Source organism: Triticum dicoccoides, chromosome 5B (assembly GCF_002162155.2).
Source record: "Triticum dicoccoides isolate Atlit2015 ecotype Zavitan chromosome 5B, WEW_v2.0, whole genome shotgun sequence".
In the NCBI taxonomy this organism is placed as follows: domain Eukaryota; kingdom Viridiplantae; phylum Streptophyta; class Magnoliopsida; order Poales; family Poaceae; genus Triticum; species Triticum dicoccoides.
In genome coordinates, this window is record NC_041389.1 from 689,843,139 (window position 1) to 689,867,376 (window position 24,238).

The 24,238-nt window shown below is 46.1% G+C and overlaps 1 protein-coding gene across 1 annotated transcript; it reads left to right on the plus strand.

The window, feature by feature from the left end:
• The first annotated feature begins 17,857 nt into the window (after positions 1 to 17,857).
• On the plus strand, positions 17,858 to 19,182 carry LOC119306675. Its single transcript, XM_037582837.1, has 2 exons — positions 17,858 to 18,139; positions 18,493 to 19,182. Exons 1-2 carry the CDS (start codon positions 18,110 to 18,112, stop codon positions 19,000 to 19,002), a joined length of 540 nt encoding a protein of 179 aa, XP_037438734.1. The 5' UTR covers positions 17,858 to 18,109; the 3' UTR covers positions 19,003 to 19,182.
• The last annotated feature ends 5,056 nt before the right edge of the window (positions 19,183 to 24,238 follow it).

Genomic DNA, 24,238 nt, shown 5'->3' on the forward strand with positions numbered 1-24,238 from the left:
TTCACACAATTCAAGCAAGCATGCAAAGAGTATATGAGCAGAGGAAAGTAAAGCATGCAACTTGCAAGAATGTAAAGGGAAGGGTTTGGAGGATTCAAACACAATTGGAGACACGGATGTTTTTGTCGTGGTTCCGATAGGTGGTGCTATCGTACATCCACGTTGATGGAGACTTCAAGCCACGAAGGGTAACGGTTGCGCGAGTCCATGGAGGGCTCCACCCACGAAGGATCCACGAAGAAGCAACCTTTTCTATCCCACCATGGCCATCGCCCACGAAGGACTTGCCTCACTAGCGGTAGATCTTCACGAAGTAGGCGATCTCCTTGCCCTAACAAACTCCTTGGTTCAACTCCACAATCTTGTCGGAGGCTCCCAAGTGACACCTAGCCAATCTAGGAGACACCACTCTCCAAGAAGTAACAAATGGTGCATCGATGATTAAGTCCTTGCTCTTGTGCTTCAAATGATACTCTGCCCAACACTCAACTCTCTCTCATAGGATTTGGATCTGGTGGAAAGAAGATTTGAGTGGAAAGCAACTTGGGGAAGGCTAGAGATCAAGATTCATATGGTAGGAATGGAGTATCTTGGCCTCAACACATGAGTAGGTAGTTCTCTCTCACAAATGGTAAGTTGGAAGTGTAGGTTTGTTCTGATGGCTCTCTCCACGAATGAAGAGGAGGTGGAGGGGTATATATAGCCTCCACACAAAATCTAACCGTTACACACAATTTACCAAACTCGGTGGGACCGAATCAACAAACTCGGTCGGACCGATTCAGTAAACCTAGTGACCGTTAGTGATTTTTGGTGGGACCGACATGCAACTCGGTAGGACCGATGTGGTTAGGGTTAGGGCATAACGTAATCTCGGTGAGACCGATTACACAAACTCGGTGAGACCGATTTTGGTAATTAGCTAACCAGAGAGTTGGTCAGGTAAACTCGGTGGGACCGATTCGCTCTTTTCGTTGAGACCGAAATGTTACGAAAGGGAAACAGAAAGTTTACATTGCAATCTCGGTGGGACCGATCGCTCACTTCGGTTAGACCGAAACGTTACGAAGGGAAAGAGAGAGATTACAATCCCATCTCGGTGAGACCGGGATCCCTATCGGTGAGACCGATTTGCCTAGGGTTTGTGGCAGTGCCTAGGACATCTGAACTCGGTGTGGCCGGATAGAAAGAATCGGTGTGTCCGAGTTTGACTTTGGGTTTAGGTCATATGTGGATGTGAGAAAGTAGTTGAGGGTTTTTGGAGCATATCACTAAGCACTTGAAGCAAGAGGCTCATTAAGCAACACCTCATCCCTCCTTGATAGTATTGGCTTTTCCTATAGACTCAATGTGATCTTGGATCACTAAAATGTAAAATGTAGAGTCTTGAGCTTTTGAGCTTGAGCCAATCCTTTGTCCTTAATATTTTGAGGGATCCACTTTCATCATCCATGTCATGCCATTCATTGAGCTTTCCTGAAATATTTGTCTTGGAATAGCATTAGCTCAATGAGCTATATGTTGTTATGAATTACCAAAACCACCTAGGGATAGTTGCACTTTCAACCACGGTAAGAGTTACACGACTTAATCAACTATGCTAGAGCCCATAGTAGCTTGCGGCTGCACACGAAAGTTTCTAGCATGAATAATCTCATGATCCCTTTGAGCCTGGGTGGCGGTCCATAAAGAAAATAACAGGCAATCACTGGAATCCCAGGTGCCTCAATCCACCCAGATGTGTATTAAAGTTGCCACCTTAAATAAACCATTAAATTAACAATCACACATCTGTCATTGATACACTCACCCAATCCACGTCTACTAGCATAGCATGGCAATATAAGCAAACGTAGAAGTAACTTCCAATGGTTTGAAAGTAAACATGATATAGGTACTACCTCAACTACTTCCCAAAACTCACAGGTTAATCAGATCCTAATCATGCAATTGTTTGAGGATTGATCTAATGCAATAAAACTGGGTAGTAAAGAGGTATGATCAAAGTGTTACTTGCCTTGCTGATGATCCGTGAAACCTTGAGATTCGAAGTAGCAAGCGGCGCACTCCGGGTACTCTATCGCAAACAAATAAGCATACAATAAGCACTCATCTAATGCACAAGTAAAACGCAAATAAGAGATCTAACCAGAAAATTCAACTTAGGAACTCCGGTTTGCAAAAAGAATCAAATCAAACGAAGCAACGAAACTCAAACGGCGAAAGAAACAAGCTTCGTTTTACTCATTTGGACCTCAGTCAAATTTTACAGTAGCAAAAACTTGTTTGAGTTGGTTAAACGGAAACAGGGTTTCGATGAAGGAAATATGCCCTAGAGGCAATAATAAAGTTATTATTTATTTCCTCATATCATGATAAAAGTTTATTATTCATGCTAGAATTGTATTAACTGGAAACATGATACATGTGTGAATACATAGACAAACATATAGTCACTAGTATGCCTCTACTTGACTAGCTCATTAATCAAAGATGGTTATGTTTCCTAACCATAGACATGTGTTGTCATTTGATTAATGGTATCACATCATTAGGAGAATGATGTGATTGACATGACCCATTCCGTTAGCCTAGCACTTGATCGTTTAGTATGTTGCTATTGCTTTCTTCATGACTTATACAAAGTTCCTGCAACTATGAGATTGTGCAACTCATGTTTACCGGAAGAACACTTTGTGTGCTACCAAACATCACAACGTAACTGGGTGATTATAAAGGTGCTCTACAGGTGTTTCCGAAGGTACATGTTGGGTTGGCATAATTCGAGATTAGGTTTTGTCACTCCGATTGTCGAAGAGGTATCTCTGGGCCCTTTTGGTAATACTCATCACCTAAGCCTTGCAAGCATTGTAACTAATGAGTTAGTTATAAGATGATGTGTTACAGAACGAGTAAAGAGACTTGCCGGTAACGAGATTGAACTTGGTATTGGATACCGACGATCAAATCTCGGGCAAGTAACATACCGATGACAAAAGGGAACAACGTATGTTGTTATGCGGTTTGACCGATAAAGATATTCGTAGAATATGTAGGAACCAATATGGGCATCCAGGTTCCGCTATTGGTTATTGACCGAGAATGGTTCTAGGTCATGTCTACGTAGTTCTCGAACCCGTAGGGTCCGCACGCTTAACGTTACGATGATAGTTTTATTATGAGTTTATAAGTTTTGATGTACCGAAGTTTGTTCAGAGTCCCGGATGTGATCACGGAGATGACGAGGAGTCTCGAAATGGTCGAGACATAAAGATTGATATATTGGACGACTATATTCGGACACCGAAAGTGTTCCGGGTGATTTCGGAGAAAACCGGAGTGCCGGAGGGGTTACGGGAACCCCCCGGGGAAGTATTGGGCCTTAGTGGGCCTGAGGGGAGAGAGAGGGCAGCAGCCCAGGAGGTGGCGCGCCCCCTCCCATGGGGAGTCCGAATTGGACTAGGGGGGGCGCGGCCCCTCTTTCCCTCTCCCTCTCCCTCTCTTTCCTTCCCCCTTCCTCCTTCCTAGTTGGACTAGGAAAGGGGAGTCCTACTCCCACTAGGAGGAGGACTCCCCACTCCTTGGCGAGCCCCAAGGGCCGGCCGGCCTCCCCCCTCCCTCCTTTATATACGGGTGCTGGGGGCACCCCATAGACACACAAGTTGATCTACGGATCGTTCCTTAGCCGTGTGCGGTGCCCACCTCCACCATATTCCACCTCGGTCATATCGTCGCGGAGTTTAGGTGAAGCCCTCCGCCGGTAGAACATCAACATCGTCACCACGCCGTCGTGCTGACGGAACTCATCTCCGGAGCTTGGCTGGATCGGAGGTCAAAGATCGTCATCGAGCTGAACGTGTGCTGAACTCGGAGGTGCCGTACGTTCTGTGCTTGGATCGGTCGGATCGTGAAGACGTACGACTACATCAACCGCGTTGTCATAACGCTTCCGCTTACGGTCTACGAGGGTACATGGACGAACACTCTCCCCTCTCATTGCTATGCCATCACCATGATCTTGCGTGTGCGTAGGAAAATTTTGAAATTACTTCATTTCCAACAGTGGCATCCGAGCTTGGTTTTATGCGTAGATGTCATATGCATGAGTAGAACACAAGTGAGTTGTGGGCGATATAAGTCATACTGCTTACCAGCATGTCATACTTTGGTTCGGCGGTATTGTGAGATGAAGCGGCCCGGACCGACATTACGCGTACGCTTACGCGAGACTGGTTTCACCGCTACGAGCACTCGTTGCTTAAAGGTGACTGGCGGGTGTCTGTCTCTCTCACTTTAGTTGAATCGAGTGTGGCTACGCCCGGTCCTTGCGAAGGTTAAAACAGCACCAACTTGACAAACTATCGTTGTGGTTTTTGATGCGTAGGTAAGAACGGTTCTTGCTAAGCCCGTAGCAGCCACGTAAAACTTGCAACAACAAAGTAGAGGACGTCTAACTTGTTTTTGCAGGGCATGTTGTGATGTGATATGGTCAAGACGTGATGCTATATTTTATTGTATGAGATGATCATGTTTTGTAACCGAAGTTATCGGCAACTGGCAGGAGCCATATGGTTGTCGCTTTATTGTATGAAATGCAAACGCCCTGTAATTGCTTTACTTTATCACTAAGCGGTAGCGATAGTCGTAGAAGCAATAGATGGCATAACGACAATGATGCTACGATGAAGATCAAGGTGTCGCGCAGGTGACGATGGTGATCACGACGGTGCTTCGAAGATGGAGATCACAAGCACAAGATGATGATGGCCATATCATATCACTTATATTGATTGCATGTGATGTTTATCCTTTATGCATCTTATCTTGCTTTGATTGACGGTAGCATTTTAAGATGATCTCTCACTAAAATTATCAAGAAGTGTTCTCCCTGAGTATGCACCGTTGCCAAAGTTCGTCGTGCCCAGACACCACGTGATGATCGGGTGTGATAAGCTCTACGTCCATCTACAACGTGTGCAAGCCAGTTTTGCACATGCAGAATACTTAGGTTAAACTTGACGAGCCTAGCATATGCAGATATGGCCTCGGAACACGGAGACCGAAAGGTCGAGCGTGAATCATATAGTAGATATGATCAACATAGTGATGTTCACCATTGAAAACTACTCCATCTCACTTGATGATCGGTGATGGTTTGGTTGATCTGGATCACGTGATCACTTAGATGACTAGAGAGATGTCTGTCTAAGTGGGAGTTCTTAAGTAATATGATTAAATTGAACTTAAATTTATCATGAACTTAGTACCTGATAGTATTTTGCTTGTCTATGTCTGATTGTAGATAGATGGCTCGTGCTGTTGTTCCGTTGAATTTTAATGCGTTCCTTGAGAAAGCAAAGTTGAAAGATGATGGTAGCAATTACACGGACTGGGTCCGTAACCTGAGGATCATCCTCATTACTGCACAGAAAAGTTACGTTCTGGAAGCACCGCTGGGTGCCAGGCCTGCTGCTGATGCAACTGACGACGTTAAGAACGTCTGGCAGAGCAAAGCTGATGACTACTCTATAGTTCAGTGTGCCATGCTTTACGGCTTAGAACCGGGTCTTCAACAACGTTTTGAACATCATGGAGCATGTGAGATGTTCCAGGAGTTGAAGTTAATATTTCAAGCAAATGCCCGGATTGAGAGATATGAAGTCTCCAATAAGTTCTAGAGCTGCAAGATGGAGGAGAATAGTTCTGTTAGTGAGCATATACTCAAAATGTCTGGGTATAATAATCACTTGATTCAACTGGGAGTTAATATTCCGGATGATAGCATCATTGACAGAATTCTCCAATCACTGCCACCAAGCTACAAGAGCTTTGTGATGAACTATAATATGCAAGGGATGAACAAAACTATTCCCGAGCTCTTCGCAATGCTAAAAGCTGCGGAGGTAGAAATCAAGAAGGAGCATCAAGTGTTGATGGTCAACAAGACCACTAGTTTAAAGAAAAAGGGCAAAGGGAAGAAGAAGGGGAACTTCAAGAAGAACAACAAGCAAGTTGCTGCTCAAGAGAAGAAACCCAAGTCTGGACCTAAGCCTGAAACTGAGTGCTTCTACTGCAAGCAGACTGGTCACTAGAAGCGGAACTGCCCCAAGTATTTGGCGGATAAGAAGGATGGCAAAGTGAACAAAGGTATATGTGATATACATGTTATTGATGTGTACCTAACTAGAGCTCGTAGTAGCACCTGGGTATTTGATACTGGTTCTGTTGCTAATATTTGCAACTCGAAACAGGGACTACGGAATAAGCAAGCACTAGCCAAGGACGAGGTGACGATGCGCGTGGGAAACGGTTCCAAAGTCGATGTGATCACGGTCGGCACGCTACCTCTACATCTACCTTCGGGATTAGTTTTAGACCTGAATAATTGTTATTTGGTGCCAGCGTTAAGCATGAACATTATATCTGGATCTTGTTTGATGCGAGACGGTTATTCATTTAAATCAGAGAATAATGGTTGTTCTATTTATATGAGTAATATCTTTTATGGTCATGCACCCTTGAAGAGTGGTATATTTTTATTAAATCTCGATAGTAGTGATACACATATTCATGGTGTTGAACCAAAAGATGCAAAGTTAATAATGATAGTGCAACTTATTGGTGGCACTGCCATTCGGGTCATATCGGTGTAAAGCGCATGAAGAAACTCCATACTGATGGACTTTTGGAATCACTTGATTATGAATCACTTGGTACTTGCGAACCGTGCCTTATGGGCAAGATGAGTAAAACGCCGTTCTCCGGAACTATGGAGCGAGCAACTGATTTGTTGGAAATCATACATACTGATGTTTGTGGCCCAATGAATGTTGAGGCTCGCGGTGGGTATCGTTATTTTCTCACCTTCACAGATGATTTGAGCAGATATGGGTATATCTACTTGATGAAACACAAGTCTGAAACATTTGAAAAGTTCAAAGAATTTCAGAGTGAAGTGGAAAATCATCGTAACAAGAAAATAAAGTTTCTACGATCTGATCGTGGAGGAGAATATTTGAGTTATGAGTTTGGCCTACACTTGAAACAATATGGAATAGTTTCGCAACTCACGCCACCAGGAACACCACAACGAAATGGTGTGTCCGAACATCGTAATCGTACTTTACTGGATATGGTGCGATCTATGATGTCTCTTACTGATTTACCGCTATCATTTTGGGGTTATGCTTTAGAGACAGCCGCATTCACGTTAAATAGGGCACCATCAAAATCCGTTGAGACGACGCCTTATGAACTGTGGTTTGGCAAGAAACCAAAGTTGTCGTTTCTTAAAGTTTGGGGCTGCGATGCTTATGTGAAGAAACTTCAACCAGATAAGCTCGAATCCAAATCGGAGAAATGTGTCTTCATAGGATACCCAAAAAGAAACTATTGGGTACACCTTCTATCACAGATCCGAAGGCAAGACATTCGTTGCTAAGAATGGATCCTTTCTAGAGAAGGAGTTTCTCTCGAAAGAAGTGATTGAGAGGAAAGTAGAACTTGATGAGATAACTGTATCTACTCCCTTATTGGAAAGTAGTTCATCACGAGAACCGGTTCCTGTGACAACTACACCAATTAGTGAGGAAGCTAATGATAATGATCATGAAACTTCAGATCAAGTTTCTACTGAACCTCGTAGGTCCACCAGAGTAAGATCCGCACCAGAGTGGTACGGTAATCCTATTCTGGAAGTCATGTTACTTGACCATGATGAACCTACGAACTATGAGGAAGCGATGATGAGCCCAGATTCCGCAAAATGGCTAGAAGCCATGAAATCTGAGATGGGATCCATGTATGAAAACAAACTATGGACTTTGGTTGACTTGCCCGATGATCGGCAAGCCATTGAGAATAAATGGATCTTTAAGAAGAAGACTGACGCTGATGGTAATATAACTGTCTATAAAGCTCGACTTGTTGCAAAAGGTTTTCGACAAGTTCAAGGGGTTGACTACGATGAGACTTTCTCACCCGTAGCGATGCTTAAGTCCGTCCGAATCATGTTAGCTATCGCTGCATTTCATGATTATGAAATTTGGCAAATAGATGTCAAGACTGCATTCTTGAATGGATTTCTAGAAGAAGAGTTGTATATGATGCAGCCGGAAGGTTTTGTTGATCCAAAAGGTGCTGACAAAGTGTGCAAGCTCCAGCGTTCCATTTATGGACTGGTGCAAGCATCTCGGAGTTGGAATAAACGCTTTGATAGTGTGATCAAAGCATATGGTTTTATACAGACTTTTGGAGAAGCCTGTATTTACAAGAAAGTGAGTGGGAGCTCTGTAGCATTTCTAATTTTATATGTAGATGACATATTATTAATTGGAAATGATATAGAATTTCTGGATAGCATAAAAGGATACTTGAATAAAAGTTTTTCAATGAAAGACCTCGGTGAAGCTGCTTACATATTGGGCATCAAGATCTATAGAGATAGATCAAGACGCTTAATAGGACTTTCACGAAGCACATACCTTGACAAAATTTTGAAAAAGTTCAAAATGGATCAGGCAAAGAAAGGATTCTTGCCTGTGCTACAAGGTGTGAAGTTGAGTCAAACTCAATGCCCGACCACAGCAGAAGATAGAGAGAAAATGAAAAATGTTCCCTATGCTTCAGCCATAGGCTCTATCATGTATGCAATGCTGTGTACCAGACCTGACGTATGCTTAGCAATAAGCTTGGCAGGAAGGTACCAAAGTAATCCAGGAGTGGATCACTGGACAGCGGTCAAGAACATCCTGAAATACCTGAAAAGGACTAAGGATATGTTTCTCGTATATGGAGGTGACAAAGAGCTAGTCATAAATGGTTACGTCGATGCAAGCTTTGACACTGATCCGGACGATTCTAAATCGCAAACCGGATACGTATTTTAATTAAACGGTGGAGCTGTAAGTTGGTGCAGTTCTAAACAAAGCATCGTAGCGGGATCTACATGTGAAGCGGAGTACATAGCTGCTTCGGAAGCAGCAAATGAAGGAGTCTGGATGAAGGAGTTCATTTCCGATCTAGGTGTCATACCTAGTGCATCGGGACCAATGAAGATCTTCTGTGACAATACTGGTGCAAATGCCTTGGCAAAGGAATCCAGATTTCACAAGAGGACCAAGCACATCAAGAGACGCTTCAATTCCATTCGGGACCAAGTCCAAGTGGGAGACATAGAGATTTGCAAGATACATACAGATCTAAATGTTGCAGACCCGTTGACTAAGCCCCTCTCACGAGCAAAACATGATCAGCACCAAGCCTCCATGGGTGTTAGAATCATTACTATGTAATCTAGATTATTGACTCTAGTGCAAGTGGGAGACTGAAGGAAATATGCCCTAGAGGCAATAATAAAGTTATTATTTATTTCCTCATATCATGATAAAAGTTTATTATTCATGCTAGAATTGTATTAACCGGAAACATGATACATGTGTGAATACATAGACAAACATATAGTCACTAGTATGCCTCTACTTGACTAGCTCATTAATCAAAGATGGTTATGTTTCCTAACCATAGACATGTGTTGTCATTTGATTAATGGGATCACATCATTAGGAGAATGATGTGATTGACATGACCCATTCCGTTAGCCTAGCACTTGATCGTTTAGTATGTTGCTATTGCTTTCTTCATGACGTATACAAAGTTCCTGCAACTATGAGATTGTGCAACTCACGTTTACCGGAAGAGCACTTTGTGTGCTACCAAACGTCACAACGTAACTGGGTGATTATAAAGGTGCTCTACAGGTGTTTCCGAACGTACATGTCGGGTTGGCATAATTCGAGATTAGGTTTTGTCACTCCGATTGTCGGAGAGGTATCTCTGGGCCCTCTCGGTAATACTCATCACCTAAGCCTTGCAAGCATTGTAACTAATGAGTTAGTTATAAGATGATGTGTTACAGAACGAGTAAAGAGACTTGCCGATAACGAGATTGAACTAGGTATTGGATACTGACGATCAAATCTCGGGCAAGTAACATACCGATGACAAAAGGGAACAACATATGTTGTTATGCGATTTGACCGATAAAGATCTTCGTAGAATATGTAGGAACCAATATGGGCATCCAGGTTCCGCTATTGGTTATTGACCGAGAATGGTTCTAGGTCATGTCTACATAGGTCTTGAACCCGTAGGGTCCGCACGCTTAACCTTACGATGATAGTTTTATTATGAGTTTATAAGTTTTGATGTACCGAAGTTTGCTCGGAGTCCCGGATGTGATCACAGACATGACGAGGATTCTCGAAATGGTCGAGACATAAAGATTGATATATTGGACGACTATATTCGGACACCGGAAGTGTTCCGGGTGATTTCGGAGAAAACCGGAGTGCCGGAGGGGTTATCGGAACCCCCCGGGGAAGTATTGGGCCTTAGTGGGCCTGAGGGGAGAGAGAGGGCAGCAGCCTAGGAGGTGGCGCGCCCCCTCCCATGGGGAGTCCGAATTGGACTAGGGGAGGGGGGCGCGGCCCCTCTTTCCCTCTCCCTCTCCCTCTCTTTCCTTCCCCCTTCCTCCTTCCTAGTTGGACTAGGAAAGGGGAGTCCTACTCCCACTAGGAGGAGGACTCCCCCCTCCTTGGCGCGCCCCAAGGGCCGGCCGGCCTCCCCCCTCCCTCCTTTATATACGGGGGCTGGGGGCACCCCATAGACACACAAGTTGATCTACGGATCGTTCCTTAGCCGTGTGCGGTGCCCCCCTCCACCATATTCCACCTCGGTCATATCGTCGCGGAGTTTAGGCGAAGCCCTGCGCCGGTAGAACATCAACATCGTCACCACACCGTCGTGCTGACGGAACTCATCTCCGGAGCTCGGCTGGATCGGAGGCCGGAGATCGTCATCGAGCTGAACGTGTGCTGAACTCGGAGGTGCCGTACGTTCGGTGCTTGGATCAGTCGGATCGTGAAGACGTACGACTACATCAACCGCGTTGTCATAACGCTTCCGCTTACGGTCTACGAGGGTACGTGGACGAAAACTCTCCCCTCTAGTTGCTATGCCATCACCATGATCTTGCGTGTGCGTAGGAAAATTTTGAAATTACTACGTTTCCCAACATTCGAGACGAAACTCTAGGCTCTTGAATCACCTGATTCCGATAAACGAGTGAAAAGTTATACTAAAACGAAAATCGGATCAGAAATAATCACGGAAATTCCCAGAAAAAGAAAAATGGACAAACAGGCTAACGAACGAACGTTCGCTGTCTGCGGCTGAACGACGAAAACCGTTTGTTAAAACGAACGTAGGGACGAACGTCCGCTAAATAAACTAAACCGAAAAAATAAACCGATCTAGTAAAAAAACTATGGTTTTTATAAAAAAAAACGGGCGGTTAACCAGCAAAGACCGACGGAGGATCCGACGACTACGTCTGGTGGTGGCGAACTCCGGCGGGGCGGCGGCGGTCGGCGGTGAGGTCCGGCGGGGTCCGGCGGGGCGGTGGCGCCGGCGGCGGCGGCGGCGGCTGGGGCGGCTACGGCAGCGGGGCTAGGGTTTGGGGTGGGCTGGGGTGGGCTCGGGCGCTATATAAAGGGGGCAGGCCAGGGGAGTCCTGGCCGGATACGGCCTGAGGTCGGTTCGCGTTTTTTTTAAATAATTACGCATAAAAAATCAAATAAAAGAAATACAAAACGGACTCCAAAAATCCCGAATAAATTTTCCCCGACTTCTAAAATCAAGCCGGACAAGATGAACATTTATTTGGGGCCTAAATGCAATTTTGAAAAACGCGCATTTTTTCTAATTCAAATAAAATAGCAATAAACCTCCGAAATAAAATCTTATTTGATTTTATTATTAAATCCTAAATATTTCTTTATTTTGGGAAAGTCATTTTATTCCCTCTCACATATTTTTTAATAGAAATAATTGAAGACAAAATAATTAAAATCAAATGATCCTATTTTCAAAATTTGACAAAACTCAAATATGAAAATAATGAAATCCCCAACTCTCTCCATGTGTCCTTGAGTTGCGTAGAATTTCTAGGATCAAGCCAAAATGCAATAAAATATGATATGCAATGATGATCTATGTAGAACATTCCAAATTGAAAATTTGGGATGTTACAGATCTACACCAACAACTTCGCCGCCGTCATCACCAACTCTCTCCCCTCTATGCAGTGGTGTAACAATCTCTACTTAAACATGGTGCTCAATGCTATATATCATTATCCAATGATATGTGGCTATCCTATGATGTTTGAGTACATCTATTTTGTCCTATGGGTTGATTGATGATCGTGTTTGGTTTGAGTTGCATGTTTTATTTTGGTGTTGTCCTATGGTCCTCTCCATGTCGCGTAAGCGTGAGGGATCCCAGCCGTAGGGTGTTGCAATATGTTCATGATTCGCTTATGGTGGGTGGCGTGAGTGACAGAAGCACATACCCGAGTAAGTGGGTTGTTGCGTATGGGAGTAAAGAGGACTTGATACCTTATAATGCTATGGTTGGGTTTTACCTTAATGATCTTTAGTAGTTGCGGATGCTTGCTAGAGTTCCAATCATAAGTGCATATGATCCAAGTAGAGAAAGTATGTTAGCTTATGCCTCTCCTCATATAAAATTCCAATAGTGATTACCGGTCTAGTTACCGATTGCCTAGGGACAAATAACTTTCTTGTGAAAAAAGATTTATACTAAAACTAACATAATTCTTTCTTTATCTAAACAACCCCTAGCTTTTATTTGTGTGTTCTTTATTATCTCGCAAACTTAACCCTTTACACCTACAAAGTACTTCTAGTTTCGTACTTGTTCTAGGTAAAGCAAACGTTAAGCGTGCGTAGAGTTGTACCGGTGGTCGATAGAACTTGAAGGGAATATAAATTCTACCTTTAGCTCCTTGTTGTGTTCGATACTCTTACTTATCGAGAAAGGCTACAATAGATCCCCTATACTTGAGGGTTGTTGGTGATGACGATGGCTTTGATTTCCCCCTCGGGGAGGGAAGTTCCCCCAGTGAAATCGCTCTACCATAGGGCAAAAGTGCTCCTATCCAAGTCCCGCCTCGAGATAGCGGCGCTCCGTCCTGAAGTCCTCTCCTTATTTTTTCTAGGTCAAAAGACCTTATATACCATAAGATGCGTACCGGAGGTGGGCTGGGCGGCCCATCACCCACCAGGGCGCGCCTGGCGTTCCCTGGTGTCTTGTGGGCACCAGACAACCCCCTTTGGTAGTTATTTGCTCCAATATTTACTATATATTTCAAAAATAATTCTCCGTAAAATTTCAGCTCATTTGGAGATGTGCATAATAGGTATCTATGGCATAGCTTTTTCAGGTCCAGAATCCTAGCCGCCGGTGTTCTCCCTCTTTGTGTAAACCTTGCATATTATGAGAGTAAACGCATTAGAATTACTCCATGAAGAATTATTATGCATAAAAACATTATAAATAACAGTAGGGAAACATGATGCAAAATGGACGTATCTGAACATTTACCGTTCGCTTTACCTAGAACAAGTACAAAAATCAAAGTACTTTGTAGGTGTAAAGGGATGGGTTTGGAAGACAATAAAGAACACATAAATAAAAGTTAAGGGCTGTTTAGATAAAGAAAAATAGAGTTAATTTTAGTAGAGAGCTTTTTGTCACATAAAGAGAAAGATTTGTCCCTAGACAATCAATAACTAGACCGGTAATCATTATTGCAATTTTATATTAGGGAGAGGTATGAGCTAACATACTTTCCGTACTTGGATCATATACACTTATGGTTGGAACTCTAACAAGTATCTGCAACTAGTAAAGATCATTAAGGTAAAACCCAACCATATATCATTAAGTAACAAGTCCTCTTTACTCCATACGCAACAACCCCCTTGCTCGTGTGTAAGTTTTTGTCATTCTAGCCACCCTAGCAAATTATGAATGTATTGCAACATCCTACAGCGATAATCCCACACGGAAGGCACCATAGGACAACACCAAAATAAAACATACAACTCTAACCAATCACGATCATGGATCAACCCATAGGACAAAACGAATCAACTCAAACATCATAGGATGGCAATATATTATTGAATAATAATATGTATGCCCTCCGTAAAAAAATATAAGAGCGTTTAGATCACTACTTTAGTAACTAAGCGCTCTTATATTTCTTTACAGTGGGAGTAGCATTAAGCACCATGTTTAGGTAGAAATTACAGCAAGGAGAAGAGGTGTTACACCGCTGCATACTGTGTGGGAGAGTTTTTGGTGACAGCGACGAAGTTGTTGGTGTAGTTCACCGTCATGATGGTTACCCCTACGGCGTTCTGGCGCCACCGGGTGAGAGGGGGTGAGAGCCCCCCCCCTCCTTCTTCTTCTTCCTTGGTCTCCCCATAGATGGGAGGAGAGTTTCCCCTCTGGTCCATGGCCCCTCCGAGATTGGATCTATAACTCTGTTTCTCTTCTGTTTCGTGTTCCTGTTTTCTGGCCGAAAAAACCATTTCTTATATTCCCGGAGGTCCGTAACTCCGATTGGGTTGAAAATTTAACACGATTTTTTCTCGATACAAGCTTCCTTGTGGCCAAAGGACCCCAGCTGAACTACGAGGTGCCCATGAGGCACCACCATGCTGCCAGGCGGAGGTGGTGTCCTGGTGGTTCGTGAAGGCCATGGGCCTCCATTTGCGTTGATTCCACCTCACAAAAGTCACATGTATTCCAAAATAATTCTCCACAAAATTTTATTTCATTTGGACTTCGTTTGATATGGACTTTCTGCGAAACAAAAAACATGCAAGTAATAGGAACTGGCACTAGATACTACATCAATATGTTAGTCCCAAAAGTAATATAAATGTTAAAAGAAGTATATGAAAGTTGTAGAATATTGGCATAAAATAATCAAAAATTATAGATACGACAGAGACGTATCAACATGCTGGATAGCGGTCTTGGGGTGGAGTATTATTAGTTGTAGATATAGTTGGATAACGGTCTACATATCACACGCGTAATGACTATAAGATATTATTCCATGAATGACAATAGTCATAAATATAAATGTTGCAATTTAATCGCTGCCCAACCATAATTTGTTCACCACACTACAATGTTATGCTTATGAGAGATGCCACTAGTGAACCTATGCCCCACTATATCTATCCTCCATTATTGAAAACTTGAAAAAAATATTATTCTTTTTTGTACCGGTTGTTTTAATTTATCTATCTATCAATTCTTACTATATCGTGCAATTTAATGTTGTAACTAGCAACACAAGAAGCTTGACAACCTTCTTGACGTGCTGGGACAAGCTTATTTTGTGTGCAAGTACCAATGACTTTGTTTGCTGGAAGAACTCCTTCCAGTTCGATAAACCTCGGTTTTCAAATCGAGGGAAATATTTATTGCTAGATAACTTTACCCTTACACTTGAGGGTTACCCAAGAACTCTTATGAGAGAGCAAGCAGAAGCCAGAAAATCCAAATTTAACTCTTTCAGATTAGGGAGATCTAAACCTCCAAAAACCTTCTTCTTGGCCACAAGGACCCACTGAGCCAAGTGATATTTGTGCACGCCACCCAAGTTACCCCAAACGAAGTGAGCCATTTGTGACGAAATAACATTTAAAACTCATTTTTGCAAACTAACCAACATAATTTGGACTCAGAAATTGAGTTAATTGCACCATTGGTACAAGAACTTGTCGAGCATTGAGGAAAAATTCATGTACCAATGGTGGAATTAACTCCAAAGTGATAACGGAAAATTATTGATTCACCACGGGCTGAAAGATCAAAATATATGTCAAACTTGTATACTAGGCTTGTTCCCCCAAAAGAAAATGCCAGGGTTGTTTCTCCCCCCAAGCGCGTGGATGTAAGGGAATCTCCAATGCTGCCCCCCAAAATGGAGACACTATTTGTCCGCGGACAGTGATGCAAAAGCCGACCATCCAACTATGCCCGCATTCATTCCAAAACAAATTTGAACAAACAGGCCGAATATTATCAAACACGATCGACTTCACTAAAGTTCAGAGATAATTTGCATAAAACGGACGATAACTCGTTTGTTTAACTAAAAACTAAAATAAACTAGACTAACTTTTAGCAAACAGTGACCTCGTACACGTGGCCGCCCTGGCTACATGTACTGCCGTCGCTATATGTGTCGTCGTTTTCATCGTCGGAGTAGTCCTTCGGGCTGCGAAACGGCATGGGGGGAGCAGCAACCCTGTCGGCCGTTGCCTGGCCCTCACGGAGGAGCTTCTTTGCTTCCTCCTACACCATGCGGAGGGCCGTTGCAGCCAGTGTCTCGATCGCGGTAGCTTGGCTACTGCCTTGCCCCTTCGGCGGCAGACATGCCGCGCGGCCTTCTCGTTGGTTGTAAGCGACCGGTCGTGAGCGCAGGCCTCCGTGAGGTCGGGGTCCTCTGATTTGGCAAATGCGGAGCAGTGCATAGATCCTAGCGCACCGCCTGCCTCGACGCCCTATCCTCGGCCAATACGATGGCCCATGACGACGAGGTGCGGCCGCCAGGGCCAGCGAGGTAGTGGAGGAGGTGGCCGCACGCCTTCATGATCACTGGTTGAAGCGGTTGTGTCATGACGACGACAACTTGTCCTTCACACGGTGTCCGATTTGGACGCTTCGGTTCCGGGCAGCGGGGATTGCGGCTCCGCCTTCACCCAGCAGAGAGGTGGTGTTGTCGGCTCGTGCTTCACGCGGTAGCACGGCGAGGGCGGCACGTCTTTCACGTGTACTGGTGAGGACGCCGGACCACGGGCTGGAGCAACCGCTCCGTCAGCAGCTGAATCTGCTGCAAGAACTTGTCGTCTGTGACCGTGGCCTCCGAGAGGAGGCACGACTGTTGTGGTGGCACCTGGTCCTCCTCGATGTCGGAGGAGCTGACTAAGGTGGAGCTCGAGAGCACCGGAGATCGATGATGGCAGCCGCAAGATCCAGAGCCGCCACCATGTGCGGGCACGAAGAACCATGACTTGGGTATTGTGCATCGGTGGTGGGGAGCAAAGAGGAGATGATAATCTCCTTGTCGGGGGAGCCGACGACTGTGGAGCTCGAGAGCCCCGGAGATCGACGAGGGCGGCGCCAAGATCCAGAGCCGCCGCCACATGCGGGCGCGAAGAACCACGACTTGGGCGTGGTGGATCGGTAATCGGAACCGAAGAGGTGGCTGGGAGCGAAGAAGAGTTCAGAGAGCTGGGATGTGGACGGCGCCAGAGCACAACTTAAATAGGTGCAGCGACTACACGAAAGGATGGGAAGTTGGCTTCAATGTGGTGCAACGACTATAGTAGGTTTTTCGGTCGCCGTGTCTGCATTGAAACAGCGTCGCCCGCTCGTTAGGCCGCGTCACTCTTACAATCATCAATGCGGCAGAGTCACGTCTGCTCTGGAGCAACTCTGACCGATATGAATGTGTGGCAACCACTTCACGCGAAGAGGATTTTTCGGACGGGAGGGTTTTTGGATGGGACCGAGGTTGCGGATGTATGCGTGGCAGCGGTTCAGACACACGCAAATTCCCTTTGGTTTGTGAGAAAATGGACAGTTCGAGCCGTTCCATGGACCTACGGGGTAAAACATGTTTGATGACAAATCGGGTCCCGACAAGCTTGGTCCAGTTGCGGGCGATTTAGAGTGTGCGTGGAAATGCCCGACGTTCCGGTCTCACGTGTCCACCGGCTACTCTCTCCAAAAACAACGGGCGCCTCCTCTGGCAAGTGGGCCCTCGCCAACATCACACTTGCTTCGTTCCGTGCTGCCTCGTCTGGCTCGACCGCTCGACATCCATCCACCTTCCCTTCCTGCTCGCTGCCTCCCACCCAAATCCCAAACCCTAGCTGGCGAGCAAGCTCTCCAGATCTCTAGCTCCCGTCGCTCCACCCCGGCCACCGGCCGCCATGCGGATCCGCAGGTGCGCCTCCCTCATCAGCTGCTCTTCCGCTGAGCCGCCGCAGCCGCACCCCTCATCAGCTGCTCTTCCGCTGAGCCGCCGCGATTCGAGCTGCCCGCGCCTGCGCCGCCGGCCCCAGCCGACGAATCCCGGCCCGGCTTAGTGGCGCCCGACGCCTCCTCCTCCGGGGAGCCCTGCTGCGAGCTCAGCCAGTCTCCGTGGGACCTCATGGACCAGCTCGACCTCTCGGATCCCCAGGTAATCTCGTCACCACCCCACCCCGTCGCTTCTCGCACGCTCCGTGCTCTCCTGCGTGGCCGCAGCCTAGCAGGCGATTGTTTCTTTAGCAGCTAGCATATCCGCCTCCCTGCCTAGCTCTCTTTTGCCCCACGGCGATTGCCGCTCGGTCTGGAGCACATCCCTAGGGTTCCGTTCCTCCGGCGACTAGCCACATAGGCTGCGTCGGTTAGCTCCCTCGGGGGAGTGTTAGTGGCCGGCCGGTGGTGGCGAAGGCGGATAGGGCAGGAATCGCGCCGACCCCATTTCAGTTCGGCATATCTTGGTCGCTCTTTTCCTATGTTACCTGTATTTTCTAAATTTGCGTTCTTCAGGTGGAGAAGCTGTTCGAGGAGACTCACTTCGTCAGTGTCACCTGGCGATCTAGCTGGCTATTCCTACCCAGCATGCCTGCATTCGGCTCTATCAAGGAGGACCAGGAGCAGGAGGACATGTCCGAGGGGGTTGAACTGCACATTATTGCTGCAAAAAAGATGGCGAGAGAGAAGAATGGGAGCAAGCTGAAGAAAAATAAGGGGGTGAAACTGAAGAAAGGAGTCTGGACGTGCAGGAAGAACGACGGCAAGGGTTGGTTCTGCCGGCGGCTCACGAGAGAGCCCAATTCCTACTGCTCGTACCACTCGGATCATAAGCTGAAGCTACCTGGCAGTGAGAAGCCACATGGGAAGAGAGCCCCGGTCAACGTCGGCGAGGAGTTCTACTACTATGCCGGGTTCGGCCCCGGCACCAAGAGGCGCCGCACGCCAAGCAGCGACAGCGTGCCCGAACCTCCACTGCTTGCTGAACCACTGAAGGAGGAGGCACCATCTGAAATAGAAACTTAATTTTGATGCAGACCAGGCACAAGCGAACAAATCAGACCATCAGGCGGTGCTCCCACCATCGGCACATGTCGCCGACGAGCCTACTCTCAACGATGGCACTGCTAGGATCAGCAGTGATGGTGACGTGCCGGAACCTCCACTGCCTGCGGAACCACCGAAAGAGGAGGCACCGTCCGAAATGCAACTTAATTGTAGTGCAGGTCATTCACAAGCTGATGACTCAGATCATCAAGCAGCGCCAGTATCAGTAAGTGTGGTCGACGAGCCTACGCGCAACAATGGCACCGCTAGGATCACGGGCTGGGATGAAAAGAGCAGCGACGACGACACGCTTGGCTGCAATGGCGAACAACCCCGCGACATCACCAAGAGGAAGAGCCCGTTGAAGAAGAGGTGGAGAAAGCCTGTGAAAGCCCGGTCTCTCAAGTCACTAATGTTGTAGTGCCTGAGTCTTTGATCGGTGGCTTCGGATTACCTAGTGTGGCTTCATCGGCGGTTTTTTATAGTTTGCTCAGCTTAGTCTGCTCCAGTTTTGGTGCTGAGTTACCGTACAATGTACAAACTGTCTGAATTTTTTTTGGTGTACTGTTTTAACTGTCAGCGCAGTGCTAGCTGACGTTAGAACTGCATAAACTGGTTTCTTAGAATGATGTCTTATCATGGTGATGGATGAGATGCAGCAGCCATTGTTTTGCTGCGGTTGCGCGCCCCTAATTCAGTCAACCCATGCGTACCTCAATATGGTACTATATACATACAGATTATTGCCTGCATATATGCTCTGATCTTCTTCACCCCCCAGAGGAACAAGTCCCAACGGTGACACTGTCTGTCGATGGAGGTAGATCAGTTTTTTCTAACCCTGGCGTCAGAATTTCTGCTCGTTCTTCGAAAGAAAATTGTCATTAAACCACCAACAGCAAGATTCAAGCATTATGGCTTCCAACAGTAAGACTGGAGCACTACGACTTCCGACGGTAGAAATAGGATTTGCTGCTCCCAGTTAGGGCTGGGCATTCGGTTTATATGGTTAATACGGCTCAGTTTATTCGGTGTTTTATAATTTCGGTTTTGAAGAAATGGAAACCGAATTAATCACACAATATTTAGAAACCGAACCATATTAACCATAATATATCGGTTCGGTTTATTAGGTTAACCGAAAAACCAAAATACATGCACTCATCAGTATATATCACAAGAGCTAGCAACCTTAACATCAGTCAATGCTTTATTCAGTCAAGCAAACTAGTGAACATAACTAAATGTAAAATCACATGGGGCGTTACATGTATTATGTACGGAAGAATATGTGTGATGCGTGTAAACTAAGCAACTCATGCACTAATTGATACACTAATTGCTAGTTACTTCCATAAGCAAGCGCCGGGCATGCATACATACTCCTACGCGATATTGCATGGATAGAAATCTTAATAAGTACTTGCTAGAAGAATGCGGCCATTGACTATGTTGCATGCAAACAATAGTAGAATAATCTAAACAGATTCAGTTAGCCATGCTAATATGACGTTACATAAGAGTACTAGTTAGATTGTGAGATTAGAAACTCATCTAGCGGCGTGACGTCTGCCACAACCAACAAGTATTTGCCAGAGAACGCGCCCCTGCTGAACTTTTAAAAACAAGGTATTGCATGGGTATCGTACATATCGGTTTTTTCGGTGTATTTGGTTTTTGGGCACTGGAAACCGAACAAAAACCAAACACCGAACAATTTTAAAATTTCCCACCGAATAAAAAATCGAATCACAGAATAAATAGATAAATCGGTTAATATGGTTCGTTCGGTTCGGTTTTTCGGTTTTCGGTTCAAAAGTGCCCACCCCTACTCCCAGTGACGAAAACCTAGCATTACATTCCCCAAGACCCCAACAGTAAATATCAAGCACTACGACTCCCAATAGTTGAAAAGAGCAATGTAGCTTCCAATGACAAGAATAGGCACCACTGTCCCCAATAGTGATAAATTTATATATGGACACGCGAACAGACACCAGAAACAAATATCGTTTATCTCGCGAAGATGAAACCAAGGACATTAGACATCAGCGGCCATCATTCCTACGGGACATATATCGCGGCTTTGGCACTCGAGCAACGCCGAGAGGCCTACTCATCCATAGTTTTCATCACCATCGGTAATTAACGATGGTTCAGCACATCAAGGCATATCACAGCGACATGTGGGCTTAAGGATAAATCTCAACCATTCAAGAGAACAAAGACCCAAGTAAGCGGCCGGAACCAAGATCAACCTCACATCTACGAGAAATAAGAAGCACCATATAATGAAGCAAGCTCAACATCTGTCAGGCTACTATCGTCATCCAATAGTGCGTCTATCCGAAAACTAAGTTCTATATCCACCGACCAACTATCATCATGCAACGATACATCATCTGCCCTACATCAAGTTCAATATCCCAACCAAACGCAACACCTGACGACCCGTCGCCCGACAAAGATGAAGTTCAGCTACACGGCTACACGCCAAGAATATACATCAAACGACATATTGCACAACCACTCGAGGACATCTAGATCTGACAAACTTGTGAAGCTCGACTACAAGACCACGAGACTCCGAGGAGAAATGAACTCATCATCCCACTGAGGAACAAGATGAAGTCCACACGTATCCACATCAACCTTACTCGTGGATTGAGCTCCATTACAAATATTGGTCAGTGCTTATCGACGATAAGTCAAATCACATGAGACCTGGCCCTCATTACCGATCTATTGGCCCCCCAAAGCCCAAGGACAAGACATCAAAATGGATTAATCACTTTGGAGTAGAAGGAGGAAGCTGAATCCAGGAAGGACACCCAAGGAAGCCTCCTCTCCAACCTCAATATAAGGCAACCAAGACCTACCTTAGAAGGGGTCTCTCCCCACCCAACCTACTTTAGCCTACACCACGTAGAAATTACAAAGCTTCCCATCGTAATCACTACCATCATCTCACTGAGTTTCCCTAGCTTGCAGGTACTCCCAACTTTGTAATCATGGTATCTCTAGTTCTCTACATATATACAAGAAAAGAGCATGGCATGAAGAAGGGCTTTTTACTTGCATTGCGGACCTACACCTGGATATATCCAGTGTCCTTGTTTTTGTGTTTCAAACTCCCTCGATGACTTGACATGAAATTCCCCCGGCTACAAATCCATGTACAGTCTCGCATACCGTTGTTAGGATCTGAAGTAAAATCCCTTGTTAGGACCGTTCATGAATTAGTTGATTCTGAGTACCGTGTTAGAGTTCTTTTTATACTGCCAATGGGGGGATGCTTCCAGCTCAGTGTTATATCATTTTGAAAAGATATTGATGCAGTTTATAAGGGGGAATTGAATAAAAAATCTAAATAGAGTGACACCATTTATGAGGAAATCTGGGTCGAAAACCACACAAGTAGTAAATGCAAAAAAGGAACAACAGAGAAATGGCTGCCCAAGACAAGTTAGTGCCTAGCCGACGTACACAAAGATCATCACCACAAGGGCACATGAACGTGCAGGGCACCATCAGACAACATCACAATACAAAGATGTTGCCGGTTGCCGAGAACACCCGCGTGCATCTTGGTAACCCCGCGGTGTGACACAAGAGAAAAAGAAAAAAAAACCGAGTGACAATGGCATGACTGCAAGCTCCTCCACAAGAGCGTGATATTGGAGCAATGCAAGCGTGAGACCCACCGACTGATACAAACCTATCCGGGAAGCTCCGCCACGAGGATAACGTGAACAACTCAAGGTGGGGTTGCCATCTCGTGTCGTCGAGGCGCAAAGATCAACCGAGATCGCACAGAGAACACAAAAGTCAATGCAATGCAAGTCAACATTTGCCTTCGGAGGGATTTGAGATGCACAACATCGCCACCATGGCTCGCTCACGCATGAAACAAGAGTAGGGATTTCTCCAGGAGCATACACCCACAAAACCCAACCGGACAGTTTGCATCATGAGCCTCTGCACTAACCACCCGAGACCTAGAGGGTTCTTCAACAACAGAGGAGGGAGGAGAGCATCGTTGGATGGTCGCTACATCCACACACTAGTTGCAGTACTGACCAGGATGCAGTTGGCCGTAATGAGACACCAGTTAGAGGCCTGAGTGCGAGACGAGGTATCAGCCCTAGGGGACCTCAGTGCCGGCAAGGGGTGGACACAAAACACATGGCGCACCCCGGGCAACCAGACTACCACGAATGGACGGGGTCATCAACATTAGGAGGTAATTAACAGGGGCCGGACCGCGGACCGATATCGGACACAACATCTTGAAGGCGTCGTCCGTTGTCCGAGACTGACCATCGAGTCAGCAAAGAGAGGACCAAATCTGAGATAAGCTGGCGACGAGCAACAATAGTAGGGGGTCTAGATGGCCAAGGAAGGGACTATGAGTGCCTAGTGGAGAAGCGTGTGAGGGAAGGGTACTGGAAGAGACGCCGTGTCGTTGTAGTCTATCATGGATTGGCCTTCTCCAACAACGATGTGGGGGGTTTGGACGGTGAAGCGAAGGCTTTTGGATGGCGGACTGGCAGCGGTGCCGCTGCGTGAGTGAGCGAGAGCGACCCGGAGGTAGGGTCTTCTGGTCTCACCACAGAATGCAAGTGGTGGTATTCGATAACAAAAATGCCCAAGTGGTGCACTAGAGTACCTTGCAAGTTAGTGTATTTTAATCTCAAGAAAGAAAAGTTGCTCCAGTATATTTTCAGAATCAGGCGCCACAGTGAGTATATTGTCAGAAAAAAAGAGAGTTAGCGAACCAGCATATCCATCGCTTAGGCATGCTCAGTCACAAGTCTCCGTCAGCTCAGTACACGTGTTCACCGTCACTGACCAGCGTGGCCCACAAAACTCCACCCTGGCAGCCTTCGTTCTTTCCTCCTGCGGGCTGCGGGCTGCTTCGACAAATCTCAAACCCTACCTTCAGTTGCTAGGTACTTCCGCAGATCCCAACATCCGCTCCGCCTCGCCCCCGGCTGCCATGCGGATCCGCAGGTCCGCCTCCCGCCTGCTGGGCGGCGCAGCCGCTGCCTTCGCCCCCGCCCCGGCCCCCTCTGACCGGCCTCGATTCGAGCTGTTCCCGCCGCCGCCGTCGCCGCCGGCGACGGACCAAGCCCACGAATCCGGCGCCGGGTTGGTGGCGCCCGAGGCCTCCTCCTGCGGGCAGCCTTGCTGCGAGCTCAGCAGGTCGCCGTGG